The sequence below is a fragment of the Macrosteles quadrilineatus genome, unplaced genomic scaffold (genome assembly GCF_028750875.1).
Source record: "Macrosteles quadrilineatus isolate MER2022 unplaced genomic scaffold, UCM_ALF_1.0 Scaffold_5__1_contigs__length_97177068, whole genome shotgun sequence".
Classification (NCBI taxonomy): Eukaryota; Metazoa; Arthropoda; class Insecta; order Hemiptera; family Cicadellidae; genus Macrosteles; species Macrosteles quadrilineatus.
In genome coordinates this window covers 40,492,979-40,513,919 of record NW_026542598.1, presented here as the reverse complement: position 1 = coordinate 40,513,919, position 20,941 = coordinate 40,492,979, and the positions used below count along the sequence as shown (strand labels likewise).

The 20,941-nt window shown below is 34.1% G+C and overlaps 1 protein-coding gene across 1 annotated transcript in view; it reads left to right on the top strand.

The window, feature by feature from the left end:
• The window catches only part of LOC128995547 (uncharacterized), a 71,017-nt gene that overhangs the window by 11,257 nt on the left and 38,819 nt on the right, over positions 1-20,941 (top strand). Inside the window, exons 2-10 of the mRNA XM_054420565.1 lie at positions 9,567-9,694; positions 11,929-12,005; positions 12,475-12,594; positions 13,201-13,351; positions 14,692-14,813; positions 15,137-15,221; positions 16,196-16,468; positions 17,294-17,472; positions 18,819-18,988. Of these exons, the coding sequence (XP_054276540.1) occupies positions 9,656-9,694; positions 11,929-12,005; positions 12,475-12,594; positions 13,201-13,351; positions 14,692-14,813; positions 15,137-15,221; positions 16,196-16,468; positions 17,294-17,472; positions 18,819-18,988 (1,216 nt within the window). The 5' untranslated portion in view covers positions 9,567-9,655. The remainder of the gene's footprint in view (positions 1-9,566; positions 9,695-11,928; positions 12,006-12,474; positions 12,595-13,200; positions 13,352-14,691; positions 14,814-15,136; positions 15,222-16,195; positions 16,469-17,293; positions 17,473-18,818; positions 18,989-20,941) is intronic.

Below are 20,941 nucleotides of genomic sequence, written 5' to 3'. Positions count from 1 at the left end.
GCAGTTTCCGAGGTCTTTGGTCCAGCGGACAGCCGCTCGTTTTGCAGGGTTTTATGGCGTTTTAATGACGGCCATTTGACTGTTTGTTCCTGACTTCTGTTTTACTGTTTTGTTGGGAATGGTTGGTGCTGGGAAGAATTTGTTATATAAATTAATGAGTATGTTTTCCAGCATTTTAACATCATCTCCGAAATATTTTAAAGAAGTTCTTAATACAAAAACATAAATAAATACATTCTTTTGACATAAATACTGCAAATTCTTACATTTTACTTAATAAAACCCTACTAAAGAATAACTTGTATCAATATAATTTAAAGAGTATTGAGCGAGAAAATCGGACATATTGATCTTGTGTGTCAGTTTGAGTTGTGCGTTGCTCTAATTTTCCACATAAGAGAATTTGGTGGGACATCTTGTCAATTGCTGTTTGACAGTCATATTTTGTAGATGATTTGTAACAAACTATCACCAGAGATGCTTTAAAACATGGGTGATTTAATTCAGTATCTAAACTATATAGGTTATCTAACCAATACCTAACCATATCTTATATGCCATGGCAAAAGGCTGATTAGTGGTGAAGTTTAAAAATACTATTTTACCTTTAACGCAGCGGCACAAAGAACACTCTTTCCACTAAAATAAAATGGGTTTCAATCTTGTTTTTATGGATTGCGTAGACAACAAAAATACCTGAAAAGTGTCTTTATAAACCGTGATACTGCAAGTGGATATTACATCACTATATATATTTTGATATTAAATTTGAAGATGACAAACCAACGATTTTATCACCCAGAATTTCCTTATACTTGAAGGAACTGAATATTCAAAGCATTTACTCCCAACTAATTCAGGGTTTAAAGGTATTTCCACTACTGAAGTTTTCCGTGATGGACAGAAAGAGGAATATCAAGGGAAAAGTTGATAACTGGAATAAATTACAGTACTGTACAAAGACCTGCATGTTTTGATATACTAATTGTATCTCTTACATGCACAGGCTGCTAAATGCTGTACAGTACATTCACTTAAACCTGTACATACGTTATATACGTACACAATTACAGTTGGTAGCACTGACATACACAGCTGGTATTGGTAACAATGATTGACCTAAGGTTGTAAAACTGCATGGCAACAATGTTATGTATACACACTGTAAGGCTACATGGTGAAACTCATACACTATACAGCTACATGACGAAAATGACATGAAGATATACATTGCAGTGTACATAACACTGACCCGCACAGGCCGCAAAGCTAGGTTGTTTGTAAACACGATCCGGTCTTAACCAGATTCGCACACTGTTCGTTGACCTACCTGGCTGGCTTTTGTCCCCGTTTTGTGCCAGAGGTCTTTGATGATGAAGTGTACAACCTTCGAAAAGAATAATTAACGAATCATTAATCACCGAAGTCTATTTGTTGCGAAAGGTTCGATTGAATGTGTCTTGGACGATTTACAAGCATAATAATGTTTAGTTAGAGCAAAGTTTTCTATATTCTTAAAAATACTCAGGAAATATATAATTTTATGCTGTAAAAGAGGCGCCCCTTTTGCTGTGTGCTATTAAAGTTTTTTTTATAAAACATTGCACTTCATAGGAGATTTACTTCATGCAGTCAACAGTACCCACTAAAATCAAATTCTACATGATAATTAATTTTATCATTTTTCATACTTTCGTTTGAAGAGGTATTCTGCTACTGAATTGTTTTATCAAGGAGTATACACATCTTAAAAACCATCCAACAATTCAAAACGCATTGAAATACATTTTATTTTAAACCTATTTCTTTCTATGTTTGATCACATCTTGGGTTCTAGTTAATGACATAATGTAAATTATAATGTGTATAAATGATTGTCTGACAAAAAATATCATTAAGAAGTTTTAGCTTCTTCTTCAACCTTTCTTCATATAGCTCTCTGATACACTACAAATGATTTTGAATGTGTTAGAAAACCTACAATTAATTTAAAATATCACAATTTATTATTTTCATTTACTTAAGTTTTAAATTCCAACCATAGGCATACTATGCCTCTATAATAATACAGTATATATACGCCTTAATATTTAATAAATTTTTTATCACTGTACATAAGCAAGTTAATAAAAATAAAAAAAAACAGATAAGAACTTTAAATCTAAAAAAAACATTCACCTTATTTTACAGCAATTCTATTATGATTATTTTTTATTTATAATTTTTTCATGCCAAAGTATTTTTCGTTTTCCAAGCTCATTTTCGTCCTTGTACTCAATGCGGAACTCAAGGCTTGAATATTTTAGCATGACAATCTTATCACACCCAAGGAGTATGGCTACTGCTAAGGTACTGAGGTTGATTTATGTGATGTTTGGAGGTCGCGAACATAACAGTACGGGTCCAGAACCGGCTCCTGGGGGAACTCCAAGTGCGAATTTACTTTCCAACACTTTGTTTTTATTTTCATATACAAATTAACTCGTGTAACTCAAGGTTAATTTTAATTAGTGATTCTTGAACGTTCTAGACGAGTTGAGAGACTGTATTAACGGTAAACTTGTATTTGTATTGATTTAAAACGTATTTAGTACCACCTAATGTTGTTATTGAGAAAATTATTAAAAGTGATAGGAATAAAATTGAAATAGGACGGTAATTCTCTGATAATAATGACGAATGGTATTTTCATTGTGGGAGTGTAAGATTCAAGATTTTTCATTTCTATAAAATAATTACTTGATTTTTAATTGTAATGTTCCCCCACGTTACCGAAGTCTTAGTGTAGGAAAGGGACCTTTGGCACTCAGAAGGAAGTCTAATTTATCACAATCCTAACATATAACTAGCAATAAGGAAAGAAATACCGTTTTATCATTGTAGATAGCTTATATTTTATCCATTTTCAGGTGTGCATCAGAATGTATGTGAGTAAGTTATGAAATAATAATAATAATAAATGGATAAATCATAAACTTTTTGTGTATATTTCTATAGCTTTGTGCAAGTAAACTTAGCTATAAATCTTCAAATCTTTTTCCTAATATAATTAAGTTATTATCCATATGAATATTCACATTAGATGCTCTATTACAAGGGCCATAATCAAATTACAGTCCCATAACCTTATATATTTCGAAACAATTTTTTTACGTTTTTACAGTTTTTAGCACGTGTAATCACACGTTTCCCCTCACATTCTGCGCAAAATAGTCTCTTGATAAGGTTTTGCGCGTGTTATTTTATCAGCTTATCGAAAAGTCCTTCAGCTACCTGAGCTTCAAGTGTCCCCCGTCTGCCACTTAATCATGTCTTTTCCTCGACAATTTGATGAATGATGTTCATTTACCTTTTGACTTTGACATTTGAATATCAATAATCTTGACAATTGTTACGTATATGAAATTTTTTTAATGTATTCACGAGTTTGTTATAACATATTGATTGCATTGTGTTTGTGCATTGATGACGTTTTTGAAGTGTTTATAAGTAAATGAAAAAAGAGTTCTTAAAAATATCAACAAGGGAATCTCTTTTGAAACACAGCTTATCACTTATACACAACAGAAAATATTTTTGTCACGTTTTTTTTTTCAAAAACTAAGTTTACATAGTGTTTCGGTGTCTTAAATCTGGCCAGAAGTACATTATCGTAACAAGATTTAAGTACACAAACCCCCAAAATATCCAATGAAACCAATTACAGAAAAGTATATACTCTTAGTAATCAAAATATGAGATTTATGACAGGATAATTTCTGAAACAAAACATTAATTAGTACGAATATAGGATAGCAAATAAAAATGGAATCGTCTTTACAAGATGGCGTATTAACCGAGACTACCCATCAAAATATTTTAAATCACGAAATACTACCATCATGAGAAATTAACTCCAAACAAAGAAAACAAAATTATAGTGGTTTAACACAATGCAGGGGTCTAATTTCAGAGTTTTTTGTTGCGTAAAACATCTAATGTCTATATATCTGAATAAATTAATTTGCGTTGACGTATTGGGTTTTACGCTCGTCCGTTTATTGCTAAACACGACTTTTCTATATCACTATCACTTTCCGTCACCTCAGTCACATCTCTCAATGCGTGATTGTGTGATCGCTAGTGATTGTAGAAATCGTGATTGAGAACGACACAACCAGAGACACGTAAGATATATCCGAGACACAGATACGCTGTCGTGAGGATAGTCTCACGTTTGGATTATCTCTTTGGATAAATACAGTTTCACTTTAATTGGTGAAGTAATTGAGATAATTTACCAATAAGCATGATTACCTGCATTAAGGGTGTTTTGAATTTGACTACAATTCACATATTTCGTGTTTAAGTAATGTAAAATAGCTATATTTGGCTGTGGTACTCGTATGTATTTTTAAGTGACAAGATCGAAGTGAAAGTAAATGCAATATTTTTCATAGGCTAAACATAATTTATATTTTTTGCGGTGAGAAATAACTCTTTTCAGCACAAACATATTGTATTTCTGACGTTGAAGAGACTATAATAGAATATTTTCATTTTCAATACACTTTTTCCATGTCGTTAAGGTAAATACCAGTATATATAAGCTACTTTTAAAGTAGCACACACATGTAATTACACGAAATAATGCATAGAAATGCAATATCTCAATGAATTCTGCACAATCCCCATATTAATATTGCGCTAAGTAAAACTTCCCCAGCTATATAATAATTTAAAGGTTGCCATTATGTATTTATATGACTTCATTAAAAAGAACTACAGAAATGTATTGTACAGAAATGCAGTGATTTTCATAGGTACAGTGTGTTGCGTTTTACTGCAAGGGAAGATGGTCAGCTGAATTTCACTAACCTACTCCATGACTTGTTTTTGACACATAAAGTGTCATTTTAAAACTAAAGAAATACCTATGGTTATTATTTTTTCATTTTATACCCAAATAGCTTGATTCTGTGTTATTGAAATGCTAGGAAACATTTCATACAAACTCCAAATCAAGAGTCATTCCAATTGTATAGATGCTGTAGGAAATAAGTAGTGAGAATTATCTCTCCAACAAATTTAATAAACCCAAAGGAAACAAAAACAAAAGCAATAATGTTTCTGCTTGAAGGAGAGGTTAGAAATGAAAGAGAACAATCTATTAAAATATGATCTTCTGAGAATTCCCTCTTTAACACCGTGTAAGGAACTTCAAAAATCTTTCTTCCAATCTTGAAGGACAGCTGGTTGAAGTGTCTTCATCCGTCAAGTTCCAAGGGTTACCCCATGTCTGACAGCGTGGTGTGTTCAAGGTGATAGGGAAGAGGCTGAAAATTAAAATGCAAAGGACATCTTTCTATGCCATCTCAGAGCTACGAGACAACGCTCAATGCCGAATCAAAAAACAGCTGATTGTACGAGTGTTTGAAGAATTCTAAGTAGACAAGTTTTAGTTAGATATTTTTTTGATGAACCTGTTACTTATAAATTATGAGAGAAGTATTTTTATGATAGTAAATAATTGATAGTGTATGATTTATACGAATCAATCAATTATTTGGGATGCGGACGTCAACTAGGTGCGTATAGAGGTTCCACTCTAGAGTGATCAGTGTAGAATGTTGTGAGATAATCTATGTAGCTTTCTTTGTTACTGAATAAGATCAGCTGTTTCATTAGTCAGGATCTTTTATTCAAAGTCCAGTGATCAGAAACAGCTGGGTCCGGTTTCAAACCATAAAAAAACTACTGACTTTTCTCAAGATCGGAACGACGACTTTTTGATTTAGATTGTTAGACGAGCACTATAACCACTCATCTAAGCCATTCATCTAGAAAAAAGTTATCTAAAAATAGTATACTTAGTCACTCGTTGAAGTGAAAAACTCGATGAACACCTTTTAGTTTCATTACATTTGACTTGTTGTTGTTGATTAGTCTATTCAGCTTATTTTTTATCAGAAAAACAATTAAATTGTGTCGATGAGTGTGAGAGTTTTGTGCTGAATCTACAGGTTCAAGTCCCACTAGTTACCAATGGCTTTCCGACCATAAACTCTTTGATACCGGAAACAACTTCATGAACTTTTTATCGATATTTCATACCAGGAGAACTTTCTATGCATTAGAGAACGCTCCCATAAAGCATTACGAAAGTGAAAACACCACAAATCAAAAACTACTTGTAAACAGAACTTAATTGAAAAGAGAAGGTAACCGTAAGGCAATCGGTTACTTACTTGGATAACGGTTACTTACCTGGGTAACTGTTACTTACTTGAATAACAGTTACTTACCTGGATAACGGTTAATTACCTGGATAACGGTTACTTACTTGGATAACGATTACTTACCTGGATAACTGTTACTTACCTGGATAACGGTTACTTACCTAAATAACATTTACCTACCTAGATTACAGTTATTTACATGGATAACGGTTCCTTACATGGATAACGGTTACTTACCTAGATAACAGTTACTTACCTGGATAACATTTCGTATCGTGTAGCACTAAGCCTGCCACTGTAACAATCCAATCCTCTCTATTTCTAGGTCAGATTTGTCCTAGAGCTAGTTTCACTATCTAATGACGCAATCTCCGCCTTTCAAGAGGCTTGCCCTCTAAGCGCTGATAATTGGTGTGAAATATGCCCTTGGTGATGAGATTTCAGTCATCTGAATTACACTTACTTGGATCTCCTTACAAAAGGAGGGCTTTTATTCCTTATTTTGAACTGATTGAAAGGAGGTTTGAAAGTATCTTACTCATGAAGTCAAGAGAAGGTCAGGGTAGTTGACGAAGCGTTAATTTGAACGCTATGAAGCAGAAAAACAAGTTTACCGGACAGTAAAATGAGGATAATGAATGCAACTGAATTTATCCAAGAAATAATACTGCAAATAACTACTAGGGATTAAATCAAATAGTTTGAGAAATTATTAAACGAGTTGCATTTAGTATTTTGAGTACAAAAGTGACATAATATGGGTTCACATACGTCAATGTGTAGACACCATACTCCAAACATCTTTCAAAACGTTTTTTTATGTTGTTACGTCAATTTCTCAAACATAAAAATCTGAATATTTTGATCGAATTAATTTTGATAACAACAATTACCAAACTCAGTTCCTGGATTTAACAAAACCACGTTATTATTGTTGTTACTTGCAGTAAAATGCATTGTATAGAATGTTTTGCTGACTATAAGAACAGCTGTTTCTTCAGTAAGTACCATTAATTCACCTCAAAGATTAAGAATAGTCATATGTTTTAAATTCCAGATCATAATGAAACTAACATAACGTAGTTGAAACTGCATGAATAATAAAACACGTGGTTCAGTTGCAAGCAACGGACTCAACAATTCAGCTGTTGTCGTCGACGTAGGAAACTAATTAGACCGTAGGAAGACAGGATGAGTTCGGAATGTAAAACCTAGAGCAGGCCTAAGTAATTGTAGCGTAGGTGCGACCTACTGCAGTCTTTCCAGGATAACCTTGTTGACATTGAACCTCTACAAAGAATAATAAACAATCTTTCCATGCCTAAAATATCGTCGAGGGTAATGTTCCTTTTTGCTAAATAGACACATCCTTCTTATAGGGACGTCTTAAATATTTGATTCGTAAATTTTGTTGTACCTATTCGCATGAGGATGACAGCCTTGATGTGATAGGTCACTCTCAAACAAGGAAAACTTCCTTGTTGCGAAACTACTGTAACTTGTAAATTCTTTTGAATCTCTCTACATCTTCACAGTTTGTTTCCTAACTCTTAGATCAAGTTTTCATCGTGTAACAATACTATGACCTATGACCTGACGGACGATTTTATGTACAAACATGGCGTTGGCGTTTTCTTAAAACATATTAGTACTATGAGGCTATGTTATGGCTTTGTTTATAATACATTTGTTTTATAACCATTGGCATCGTTATATCTTTACACCGTATCAGGCAAAATGTGTAAAAACTTTAATTGTCAGTACAACTTTTATCCTCGCTTCACGTGTTAGTTGGTAATACCCGATGCTTTTTCAACGTGACATTATCCGATAGTTTCCTTTCTGACGCCACCAGGAATATCGGGTATTTACTAAAGATTGCATTTGACATGATTGCATATTATCTTGTGACTTAATTAGTGCTTTGTACATGTAACAGGTACGATTGTATAGCCGTGTTCGGACTTAGTGTTTATCAAGACCTCCTTTTAGTAAAATATGTATCATCCTACTCTTATATGAGCAATGTTTGCTTGTGTGCTGTTATATTTCTGAATTGTACATTTCTATGTAATATTGAAACAATAAAGATGTTTCTAATTTCTTTTTTCTTTTGTGTGTATGTATGCTTGCACAAAGATCTCGAAAACGGCTTCATCGATTTCCTTCAATCTTCAATTGTTGTAATTAATTTATATCAGTCTAAAAAAGTGTTTACTGGAGTTAAAATCAACACAAATCTAATTACGTAAACAAATATTATTGAAAGTCAAAATTTATAACATTGGCCATATGGATTGCCAAGTAACAATTTTCTTGAAAAAAAAATAACAAGGAAAAAGTAAAAGACTTGTAACATGTGTTTATAACAAGTTATTCGCAGTATACCAGCAAATTACAAAATACAGTACAAAGGGAATAAAACATAAGTTGTTACTATTGAGTAAAGATTACACTGAAGATTACTCGATATAGGGGTACAATGGAAATAAACTATACCACACGATGGCTTGGTACCTAGGTACTATTTAATAAAAAGGGATACCGGAAAATTACAAAGCTTTGATCTAGTATTATCAATTAAATAACCAATAAAAAACTAACCCAATGCTCTCGAGTATTTACTATTTTTATTACGTAACGTTATTAATTTTTTATCGTTTTGAAATTTCCTTTTTGAAGATTGATGGGTAGATTTATTTGTAATTATTTAATTAAATACAGCAGTTAAACAGCAAATTTGCATTTGTACGCAATATTATTCGTGTCTAGAAATACGTCTAATGGACAAAAATATAATATTTTTTAATTTTTGAAAGCCTCTACAATTTGCCTATTTTTCTTTTTCAGGAAACATTAGCAATAAAATATTACGTGAAATGGCCCAAATCACTTCGCTAACTGCTGAAATAGGGAATATTTTGACAAATGTACGTTATGGAGTATGAGATAGAGATACATATTTATAAATCTACTCATAAACAAGAACATGTGAGGTTTATGTAAAAAAGTTTAACAGTGGCACCTGTCTAATTTATGTAGGACCTTTACGCCTATGTTTTGAAACAATAAAAAAGCTCTGATATAAACCTAAGTACTTTATTTTGATCCCTAAAATTAAAAGTATGAAAAATGTATTTAAAAAAAGTATCTTTCACAAACATTTTCGGTTCAAGTACATCAATTGTGTGACCAAAGGTCAATCTAACTTGAAAATAATACTTCCGAGGTTAATGTCACCCAAAGTACCATCGACGACAATCAAAGTACTTTTCCCACTTTTATCTCAACAATCGGAAAGTTACCTGTCAAATTGGGTCATGACTAATGCATAAACCTTGCTTTCAGAGCTGTCAGAGACTACTTGATATCGCTGGGAGGCTGTATATCTTCTACCACGGACCCAAACTCGACAATCTGTATCTCGATCGGCGGAAATGGACCAAAAGACGCTTCACACCAACAAACCGGAAAAGGTTAGTAAATAAGGGATAGAATTCACTAAAGAATAAAATATATTTTGCCTTCAAATTGTTGAGTAGCACAGGGTAAGGAGTAGACATTATTTTTTTTCTGTATGTTTTGTCAATTTGTATTTATTTTGTACATTTTAACTTGGTTGTTTTTGACGGTTTACATAAGGTCCATATGATTGTGTAGTCATTTGGTGGAGCAAGCTAGTAGGTAGAGTGCGGGTTCAGTCTCCTAGGTAACAAATTCAAATCTGTCAAATCACTAACGGATTTTACCTAATTACATAATAATACCACGATCCCTAGGTCTAGCCTGAAGTAATGTGAAAAAAATCCTGGCTAGAGGATAGCGTCCTAGGACAAAAATTACATTTTGTTAGATAATAACGTTAATTGATGGCCCAATAAAATGGGATCTAATGTCAGAATTTACCCCGTATGTGTGTTTCTTTTAGAAAAAATCAGCCATGTTGATTTGCTTCCTTTTTTTGTCAGCATGACACATTTTTTAGGTTTAAATACATACACAGTAAACCAACGACACTACTATATAAATCATAGCTAACCTGATATCTAAATGGTTCATCATAGGCTGTATTAATAGTTTTGATACATTTGTAGTTGACCACCCTGTAAATTAAACGTTATATGTTATATAATACCCTAACCTAGAAACTAGTACCCTATGAGCATTGTTTAGACATTTCCCATATTGCACCACAGCCTTACAAATATGTCTTACTTTAGTTTGCGACTGTTTTGTCTTACTAGTACAGCAGCTTTCACCTCTGCTTTACGAGCTATTATTGTCTTAGAGTAAAAGTGGACGCTAAACTAAAAACACAACTCACAGCAATTGATAATCATACTTATGCACGCTCCCTTCAAATCATTGGCAAAATATAACCTAATACATGGAAACAAAGAAAATTTAAACATTTTGTATTGTAAAGAAACTAGTTCACAAAATAAAGTTTAATACTTTCTTTTTAAATAGTGACCATACAAAGTAGGTATTTTAAGCCAAGTATGAATGGAGATAATTTACCAAAAACGTTTCTGTCAAAAACTTGTTTTAAGCCCTTTCATGACATACAAAGATGGAACATTATACCTTTCAAGCATTCTGAGCTTAAGCTAACTCATTATTGCCTAAAACTATGCACTCCAGTCGTATAAGAGCAAACAAATGGAATTTTTAATAATAGTGAAGACAATGTATTAATCATTAACTTTAATTTTTCGACTTCTTGTTCGTTAAACAATAGATGAATTGTAAGAATTCTTAGAGCGCTCTTGAAATAAGAAAACATAACAATAAAACAAAATCAGACATGCGTTCAAGGATGATTTCAAGGCTTACCACTCTCCCTTCCTTGCGTATTATGTAACCCTGGGTAATTTGCGAATGTAATATCCTAACCAGAAACAATAACAACCGATCAAGCCAACTTAAACCGGCTAATAAAGTTTTGTTTTGCATTACTGCAAGGACAAAAGGTATAGTAAAATACATTGAAACCAATTTATATTATACTCTGACCAAAATAGCCAATCTAATGAACTTTAATAACATGTTTTTTTCCAAATCGCAAAAATATAAGCAAAGTAAAATTTTAGCCTGTGTGGCTTGAATGGTTTCATTACTAGCAAAGGCTGCTTTTTACATTGATCGCCATTACAAATCAATTGGCAGTAACCTTAAATTTTACAAATTAAATATTTTAGAATGATTGGATGACATAACAGCCATACTTTAGGTTTACTTTCAAGTTTTTACAGAATTTTGTTTATAGCTTAAACCTACAATTTATGAAACAATAAAAGTAAGTTGCGAAATTCCAGTGTCATTGGTCTATGAATACAGAAATTAATATGCCGTACATACGATCTAAACTAAAGACAAACTTCCGGTTGCATCCTTTTTTAATTTGACCTTAGTTGAAACATCGTTATACGTAAGATTGTTGGAACCCTATAATTCTTTGTTATCTAATTAAATTTCAATTTTAAATTAGCTTCTGTTTAGTAAATACATTACTTAATTTGGGTAGTGTAGGGTGCAGTAGTTGTGAGGAAGTTATATTTTCTTGATAGATGTATGAAAGCTTAATTAGTGCACTTTAGTTTACCTTTCCATTTAATTCTCAAAGAAAACTAAAGTTAAAATTTGTTGTGTGTTCTTTTGTTTGTTGTGTGTGTGTTTTTGTAAATTAATGTTGTATTTTTTGTTACAGGTTGCTTATGACAATCCGGGTTTAATCCTAGGTTCCAAAACTTCTCTGGCGCCACCGCCTTATTCGGAAGGGAAAAGGTATGTTGATAATGATTTATCAACTGAATTGATCTGCAATACACATTTTGATTTACATTAAAACGTATATTCTCAAAAAATCAGTTTTAAGTCTAAACTAGATAAACGAAAGAATTCGAGATTGTTCACAATTTTATTACATTGTTCAACTTGAGTGGATCGAGATAAGTCTTCTGTCTGCTTCTTGAGACGATGACATTACATATGTTTCAAGTGTTTAAGATTAGGTTGTAGACTCTTCTAGTAAAAAGGCTCAGATAACTTTACAAATTTATAATATCCATTTCTCTTTGTACCCAAAGCTTTTGCAAAGATTCAACGACTCTTTGCAAAAAAGGTTTTTTTTTTTTTAATATTTGCAAACCAAACAATTCTACTGACAAAAATTTTTAATGACTATGTTTCCAAATATTTACAATGTAAGAACGTATCAAAAACTTTAAATACTTATTATGTTTAATTTTTCCAGCTATAGCAAAGAAAAAGAAGCACTGTCAAATGTATACGTTGTACCAAGAAATGCTGAAAAACCGCCCAAAGAAGACCACTACGAACCTTACGATAACAGAAAAGTGAAGCATGCCACGACGTAAGTTAAAGTAGCCCAGTAAAATTAGTTTTTTAAAGCTTCGTAACATTTTTATACAAGAAAATACTTTTAAAATTATACTAGAGGACCCTTAGCTGCTCCGCTGCGTTGAAATCTTTTTTGATTAAGCATCATATTTTAATGTAGCATCTTGATCTCAACTGATTCAAGGGTTCAATATTTCAAATGAAAACGTTTATTTCTAGGAGTATTTTAATACCAAGACATAAAATTACAAAAAATTGAGTTTCGTATCATTGATTGCAGATAAGGCCTAAAATAATAATTTTGATTGATTATTGATTATTGAGACTGGACGTACTTAAAGCACGCTGCTGAATCACGAATCAACAATAATTTCATTATTTTAACTATTGTTGATTCGTGATTCAGCAGCGTGCTTTAGGTACGTCCAAACTTAATAACCCTTAATAAGCTTTAATATAATAAGCTTTAATAGGCTTTAATAAGCTAGCTTCCACTTAAGGTTCTTAGAACAAAAGATATATGATAACTGTCATTATGCTATCACAATTTTGTATATTTTGCAAAAATCTTCTTAATTTTAAGAATCGTTGAGAACTGACTTACCTGTTTTTCTTGCAGGTTTTCAGAGACACTGTTCCACATGCTAAAAGCCAGTTTAGGCACTGGTATTCTTGCAATGCCTAATGCCTTCCACAACGCAGGGTATATGGTGGGAACCATAGGCACCTTGGTGATAGGCTTCTTGTGTACCTACAGTATACATATACTGGTGAGTAGACCTACTCAAGATGATTAAAAATAATATTTTATCTGAATAAACTAAATTTGGGGGGGGGTTTCTCATTTCAATACAACCAGCGTAAAAACACAGAAACTGGAATCCACTAAACCTCATGAAGTCCCTAAAAACATGAGCTATTAAAAACTTTCTGTTACCCACGGGCTCCACCCCATTTGACTTCATAAAACTATTGATTGGTTGTTAAGCTGAAATAAACAAAACAGAATACAGTAATACAAACAAATAATCACACCAGATTTTAATAAGGTAATAAATTGAAAGAAAAACATACAAATTAGTATAGCTAATTTGCTAACATTATGTTGTATAGCTGTGATATTTTTAACATTAGGTATATTGAGAGTTCCCTTTAGGAAGAAATTATAACCTTATAGGGCAATTTAATAATGGATAGTTTTGCGCAATGTTCATGACGAACATTTTAAGTATATGGTTTATAGGGGTGTGACTTGTAGTTTTCTCAAAAGTTCATGGGTACTGTGGGCTTTATATATGGATGAGTCTTTGTCAGTTTCTAAGCACAACTTTACTCCGACCTTCAACCACTTACAGCAATACCTGAAGTTATTGTTCCCAATGATTTATGAACCAAGATAATCCTACTTTAACCGTTTCTCCGTCGGAAACGCTTGAACAACCTTTGCGTGCATTTCAAGGTTGTAAGACGTTAAAATGTTATAATTAGTTTTATTCTGAAGATTGTGAGCATTTATATTTATCAATATGTCTCGTGAAAAAGTGTGATAGGTGAATTTTGAAGACCCATTAAAAAATTGTTTTCTAGAAAGATTGCGTGTTTTGAAAAAAATCTGTCACTTCCTGGAAAGTCATGGATACTGATAACAAAGGTGTCTTAAGCACATAAAATTCCAATTTTAACCATGATTAGGGTTAAATACAGCATTTGTTTAAATACAGTAGGCTCACCATTATACAGTAATTTAACAAACATTTCTGTAAGACGTCTTAAACTTTATTCGAGTTTTAAAATCGTGACAAACATTGTGTCCTGAAATAAATTTTCAGTTTGCTTGATGTCTTTTTAGTATATTTTGGTTGATTAAGCGACTACAAAGAAAAAAAAAACGTATAAACAAAAAAACTATTGAGCCTTCGGATCACGACGCAAAACAGCTGATTTATCGTGTTGCGAGAGGTATTGTTGTTCAGCAGGCGTTTAATTTACAAAATCTCGTTGAGAAATATCTTGTGCTTCAGTGTGCTTGAGTTCAGTGAGTCTGAAGGAATTTCGTTCTTTGAGCGATTGGTTTTGTTACATAATGTATCCTTGGTTTTGTCCGTTTTAGATATCAGCTGAATATGAACTTTGCCGAAGAAGGAAAAAGCCAAGCATGACTTATCCTGAGACTTTAGAAGCGGCGCTGTTGGAGGGTCCACAGCCTTTGAGGAGGCTGGCTCCTTACGCCGAGTAAGTAAATAAAGTAAACATTTAGTTTACTGTAACAGTTATGTTTTTAAAATCTTTGAATTGTAAATTGTTATCCAGAGACATAAACATGGTGCTAGAGCCTGGCTTTAACATAGATAATGTGAATTGAGAAGGAAGATTATACAATTAATTTTGATGGATGTTTTTGATTGATGATTGTGCAGGGGTTAGAAAATGAATTGCTGTACTTTTGTACGTTTGTCTTGTTTAGTGTATTGGTTTATTATTACACTTTGCATGTTGAGTAACGTTTAAGAAAATAAATAAGGCTTCCTTTGCTATTTAGACTATTTATTTTTCAGTTTCGTGTGCAACCTGTTCCTAATGTTATACCAAGTTGGGTCTTGCTGTATTTACTATGTGTTCGTCGCATCCAATATCAAAGCTGTGAGTTATCCAAATTACAAATATTAAACTAGAAAAATATAATGTTAATAAACATAACTACGTTATCTATCACACTGTCATTCTCTGTACTGTGATTTACATTCTAATATTAAGGGAGTTTTCTCAGTTAACTGTTCCAAAGCAGTTACAATGTCATGTTTACAATCGTGTTTATTGTTAGGTTCTGTGAAATTCAATCCAGTTAATAGATTTATAGTTCTTACAAAACGTAGAACGTTAAGTCGTGTGAAAACTAATAAATTATCACTTTGTCATCTAAAAATTAAAACAAAAATAAAACTTCTACTGAATCTTTTTTTAAAATTCAAAACGTATGTTAAAATTGTTCAGGTGACAACTGTGCCCATTCCAAGTTGCAAAAACTTGACATATTCATAGCAAACCACTATCATAATGCTAAATGTTACTTATCATCATGTGTTGGTCCTTCATAATTTATTTGAACATTGTGGGTTATCAAATAAAATACTAAAATCCACTTTGTCGAGATGACAAAACTGTCATCAGGCAATTTGACCGACATCTCAATCCTCATGTCTGCCTTAAAATAGGTCTAAATGCATCATAATTTCAGTATAATTTATTCGACTTTATAGGCTTACCTCCGTCATTAGTCCAAAATTGCGTATAATCTTCAAAGCTGACATGTTTCGTTGCAATGCAACATGGTCGGAGCTTTACGCAAAAAAGAATTACACATACAGTACATACACACGACACGGGAAAGGGGACATTTAAACACGAAATAGCACGATAGCGCTATAATGGCTCGGCGCGGCAGCGGTTGTAGGTAGACTGGCTAACATACAGCTACATTTTTTGAAGTTAGACGCAATTTTGGACTACTGACGGAGGTAAGTCATTTATACGTAGTCCAAGGGCTATCAGAATGAATACTATAATGTATACACATTAATAGATTATATTTGCGAGCCTAACCTTATTATCCCAAGGTCGCTGACGAGTACGTTGAGCCTATCGATGTCAGGATCTACATGTGTTTTCTGCTGATTCCCTTCATCCTGATCAACTGCATCCGCAACCTGAAGCTGCTGGCTCCTTTCAGCACTGCTGCCAACTTCGTCACTGTTATCAGCTTTGCCATCATCGCGTACTACATGCTGACCGACATACCGTCGCTGGACCAGCGCGCTGCCGTGGCCAGTTTCAAGGGAATGCCGCTGTTCTTCGGCACTGTGCTGTTTGCGATGGAGGCTATTGGAGTGGTAAGATTGTATTGTGCTGTATGTTTAGAAGAAAGTGTTGAACAGTCCAGGATTTATGATTGGTTTACAAGGAGTTGGTTGAATTTGCAGTGAGATAGACCATTAGCTTGTTGACTTTTCGAAACGTTGCCCAGCAGTCCTTGAGCATTTAAACTTTATTAATGGTCCTGGTTAAAGAACTTACTTATCTTAATCAGGGACTAAGCTGCCTAGACCGTCTCAATTTTCTGCAATCACCCTCCACATTCAGCTTAAACTAGGCACCCGGGAAGGGAGCTGGTTTAGCGGTAGATTATAGGACGTCAGTCCCTGATGTCTCGGGTTCAAATCCCACCAGATCACTAATGTATTTTATCTAAGTGATAATGCCACTACCCTTTGGTCTAGCGTGAAGTAATGTGAAGAACGAGCCCAGGCTAGAACCTAGCTTCCCTAGGAAAATAAAACTACGCACCAAAGTATGTGCCACTATCATAAAGAGGAACGATGAATTGAAAGAGAGTCGGTTGACCCATTGATGAATATTTCAAGAAAACTCCAGAGAACGAAATATCCATAAGTTAATGATGCATTTAACCATGCTATCCAACAACAATGTCGAAGGTAGTAAGAAGACTAAGTTCTGACATTTCCAATAAAAAACGTAAAATGCCATTGACGTAGAAAACACTCAGAAAATAAATTTTGAATCAGTGGTGTAACCTACACTAGCTTTCTTGGGTTCGAAGTCTTTCGTGCCACCGACTGAGCCATCAAATCACAGGCATTTCTACAACTTTATCTTTTGATTTACTTCTCCTTCACTCAAATAACTGTCTTCCTCAGGTGATGCCACTGGAGAATGAGATGGACCGTCCTGAAAGGTTCGGCAACATGTTCGGCGTCCTCAACTGTGCCATGTTGCCCATCACCATCCTCTACACCCTCGTAGGCTTCTTTGGATACCTCAAGTACGGCCAGGGAGCTCAAGGAAGTGTTACTCTCAACCTGCCCAATGATCATCTGTGAGTAGATATTTAGTATAGCTACTAGGAAATGAACATAGACATTCCTTCTTTGGTCCAATTGAAAGGTTTCTTATGTTGCACCTTTGGCAAACTGCTACTTATAAACAGTTAGACTATCATGTCTGTGTAAAATTTTAAATACTTATAATTAAAAATAAATTCAATGATTGTGGAGTCACAATCATTGAATTTATCTGTATCGTCCTTATCTGTATGTCTTGGTAAATTAAATTTAGAAATTACATATATAGTATTGTTGGTTAGTAGAACGGGTAGTTATGTTATTATTATTGGCCTGGCCATGGTCTCAGATCTTTCATTCTCATCCTCTAAAACCCATACCATATTTTAGAAGAGGTTTATTTCAGTAGATGGAACATAATGAGATGTTTCTGATAGTTGAAATCCATTTGGAAGTCATAATTATGGAGAGATTAATGTAATTTCCATCCCAAGAGTTTCTTGTAAATAAATATATCACTGGTGTAGTTCTTATAGATCAGCAAAAGATAACTTGAATGCATCTATCCACCGTATAGGTTCAGTGCATTTGATTTTGAACAACCATTGTTTCAATAGGCTACATCAACTTTACAAGTAGGTGACCAAAGCCATAAGTTTGCACATTGTTACTTCCCTAGGGTAATGGGTAATATTGCCAATACGTAAACGCTCTGTAAAATTCACCCTAAAAACATAAGTTCGAGTACACTTAAACATGACGAACATGAAACACTTAATATTTCTCAGGCACAACAGGAATTGATATTGACTGGGACGGGTGGCGTCGTCCTGTAATCCAGCTACTAGGAGGTCACGAATTGTGGATATTGATAGGCATGTACTGTGGATGCGATACTCCCTGGTGTGGATTAACATCCGCACGAGTGAGTACTACGACTATCCGCAGTGCTATCCTGATAATTAGACCAATTCGTATATACCAAGGCAAAAATGTGGTTCGGATTCCACTATAAACTGTATGTCCCTTAGTTGCCATTAGCTGTATGGGCTATTAATTAACAGCTATGTCTAAGGAATAAGTCGGCCTTATCACTAACAAGCCTACAAGATCGCGCCACTCCCTACACTCATCTCCATTCATACTTGGCTTAAAATACCTACTTTGTATGGTCGCCATTTAATAAGAAAGTATTAAGGATTTGGTAGACTAATCGCAGTATAGTCTGTAAAATGGAACATGTCTTCTCACCTTTCATCCACCTAGGACTGGCCTGGGCCTAATCATTGGCCAGTTCTTAGGTGGACGAAGAGGAGATTCTATCAAACTATAAAGTCAACGTATGATCCAAATGATCCAATTCCATCTTTCCTTGTCTCAGACTGGCGCAGTCCGCCAAGCTGATGCTGGCCGCTGCCATCTTCATCACACACGGCCTGGCGTGCTACGTCGCCTTCGATATCATCTGGCATCAGAAACTCAAACCTAAAGTGACCGGCAACAAACTGGTGTGGGAATATGTCACTAGGACAGTGCTAGTGCTGATCACTTGTGAGTATGCCAAGATATATTGTACATTATATTACTTCTTATTCTCCTCTAATACAAAGCTACGGCGAGACAAAAGTGGCAACGCCGTAGCGGCGGCCTACCGAAACAGCTGCTGTACTAATGCATAATTAGGTTATTCTATATATATTAACTAGCTGTAACCCGCGGGCTTTGCCCCGTTTAACTTCTTAATTTTCAAGATGATCTCGTTCGCATGGCTCAATCACGTCCTGGTTGAAGTTCGTTCGTTACGCTTACTCACCTTTTGGTTGCAAATTAGCTGTTGTCATAAATGTAAAAGAAATAATAGTGCTGCACCCTGTTGGTAATCCTTGTAACTTTAATGCTATTGACCATCATAGAACAGAACCAACTTGTTTAATTGAAACAGCTGTTAAGATTCATTAATTCCATTTCTCATAAAGTTAACATGGGAAACTCCAGAGCCACTGGGGCGGAGCCGATTGGACGGATCACGAAATTGATGATGTATAAACCTATTCCATGAAATTCTACACGTATGTACCAAGTTTCGTGGCAATCGGTTCAGCGGTGTCTGAGTTTATCACTGCCAAATATACAAACATCCTCTTTTATACTTATAGATTTGAAACTGTTTTTCTTTGTCATAGCTAAATTGAGAGAACGGCTGGGCGTAGTAACTCGATAGAGGTGTCTAAAGAAAGGTCTTGGTCTGTAGATGAGCCATCAAAAGAGAAACGTGGTAAATTCCCATGGGGCTCTGCCCCAGAGGCCTTTGAATTCCCATCCCATGTTATTCTTATGGAGGAAAAACTGGGGTTTTGTCCCAGTTAATTTGAGAGAACTGCTGGGCGTAGAAACTTGGTAGGGGTCTCTAAAGAAAGGTCTTCGTCTATAGATGAGCAATCAAAAGAGGAGCGAGGTAAATTCCCTTGGGGCTCTGCCCCAGAAGCCTTTAAAGTTGCCTCTTCAAATTTGTTTACCATATGCATAAATCTACACTACTTTTTAATGAAACAGCTGTTAATATTTAAATTGTGATTTATTGAATTTTTCAAAATGAAGTACAGTATCTGTATCGTGTCATGTTTTGCAATATAAAGTTCTATTACCGAATCAGTGGAAAATCCTAATATCACAGTAACTCTTAAAATTATTTCTTATGGAGTTAACTTATATCTATTGTATGGCTTGGTTTCTGCCTTTTACTTTCTCCCCCTATACCATAGTATATGGAGAAAGTATTGTTTTCGTCAAAATTTTCGAGTTTGAGTTTTGAGTGGATATATTCGTTTTGGGTCCCCCTGGACCCAAAAAAGTGGTTTTCGAAGTGATGTCTGTGTGTGTGTGTGTGTGTGTGTGTGTGCGTGTGTGTGTGTGTGTGTGTGTCTGTGTGTCTGGATGTGTACAGAGCTAGAGACCACACCTGTGGTCCGATTTCGATGAAATTTGGTATGTAGGTTCTAATCCATGGTATCTCCAGGCGTTTTTTTCATTTTTTTGAAATTTTTATTTTTAATGGGGATTTTCCCATAAAAACCCATAAAAAACCGGAAAAATTGGATTTTTTCGAAAATGGCCGAACGATTTTGATAAAAATCTAGTATGTTGTAGCTCTTTAAATTCTGAATAAAATGGTACAAATCCCATATCTGTAAAAATTATGGTTCAAAAGTTATGGTAAAATATGTTATTTTCCCATAAATACCCCATAAAAAACGAAAAATAAAAATCCGTTTTTGATTTAACGTAGTATGTTATAGTCTTTACAGTTTTGATTGTTTTTTTTTAATTTTTTTAGAAATTTTTATTTTTAATGGGGATTTTCCCATAAAACCCCATAAAATAACGGAAAAATAAGATTTTCCCAAAAATGTCCCGAACGATTTTGATAAAAAATTAGTATGTTATAGTCCTTTATATTCTGAACAAAATTGTACAAATCCCATTTCTGTAAAAATTACGGTTCAA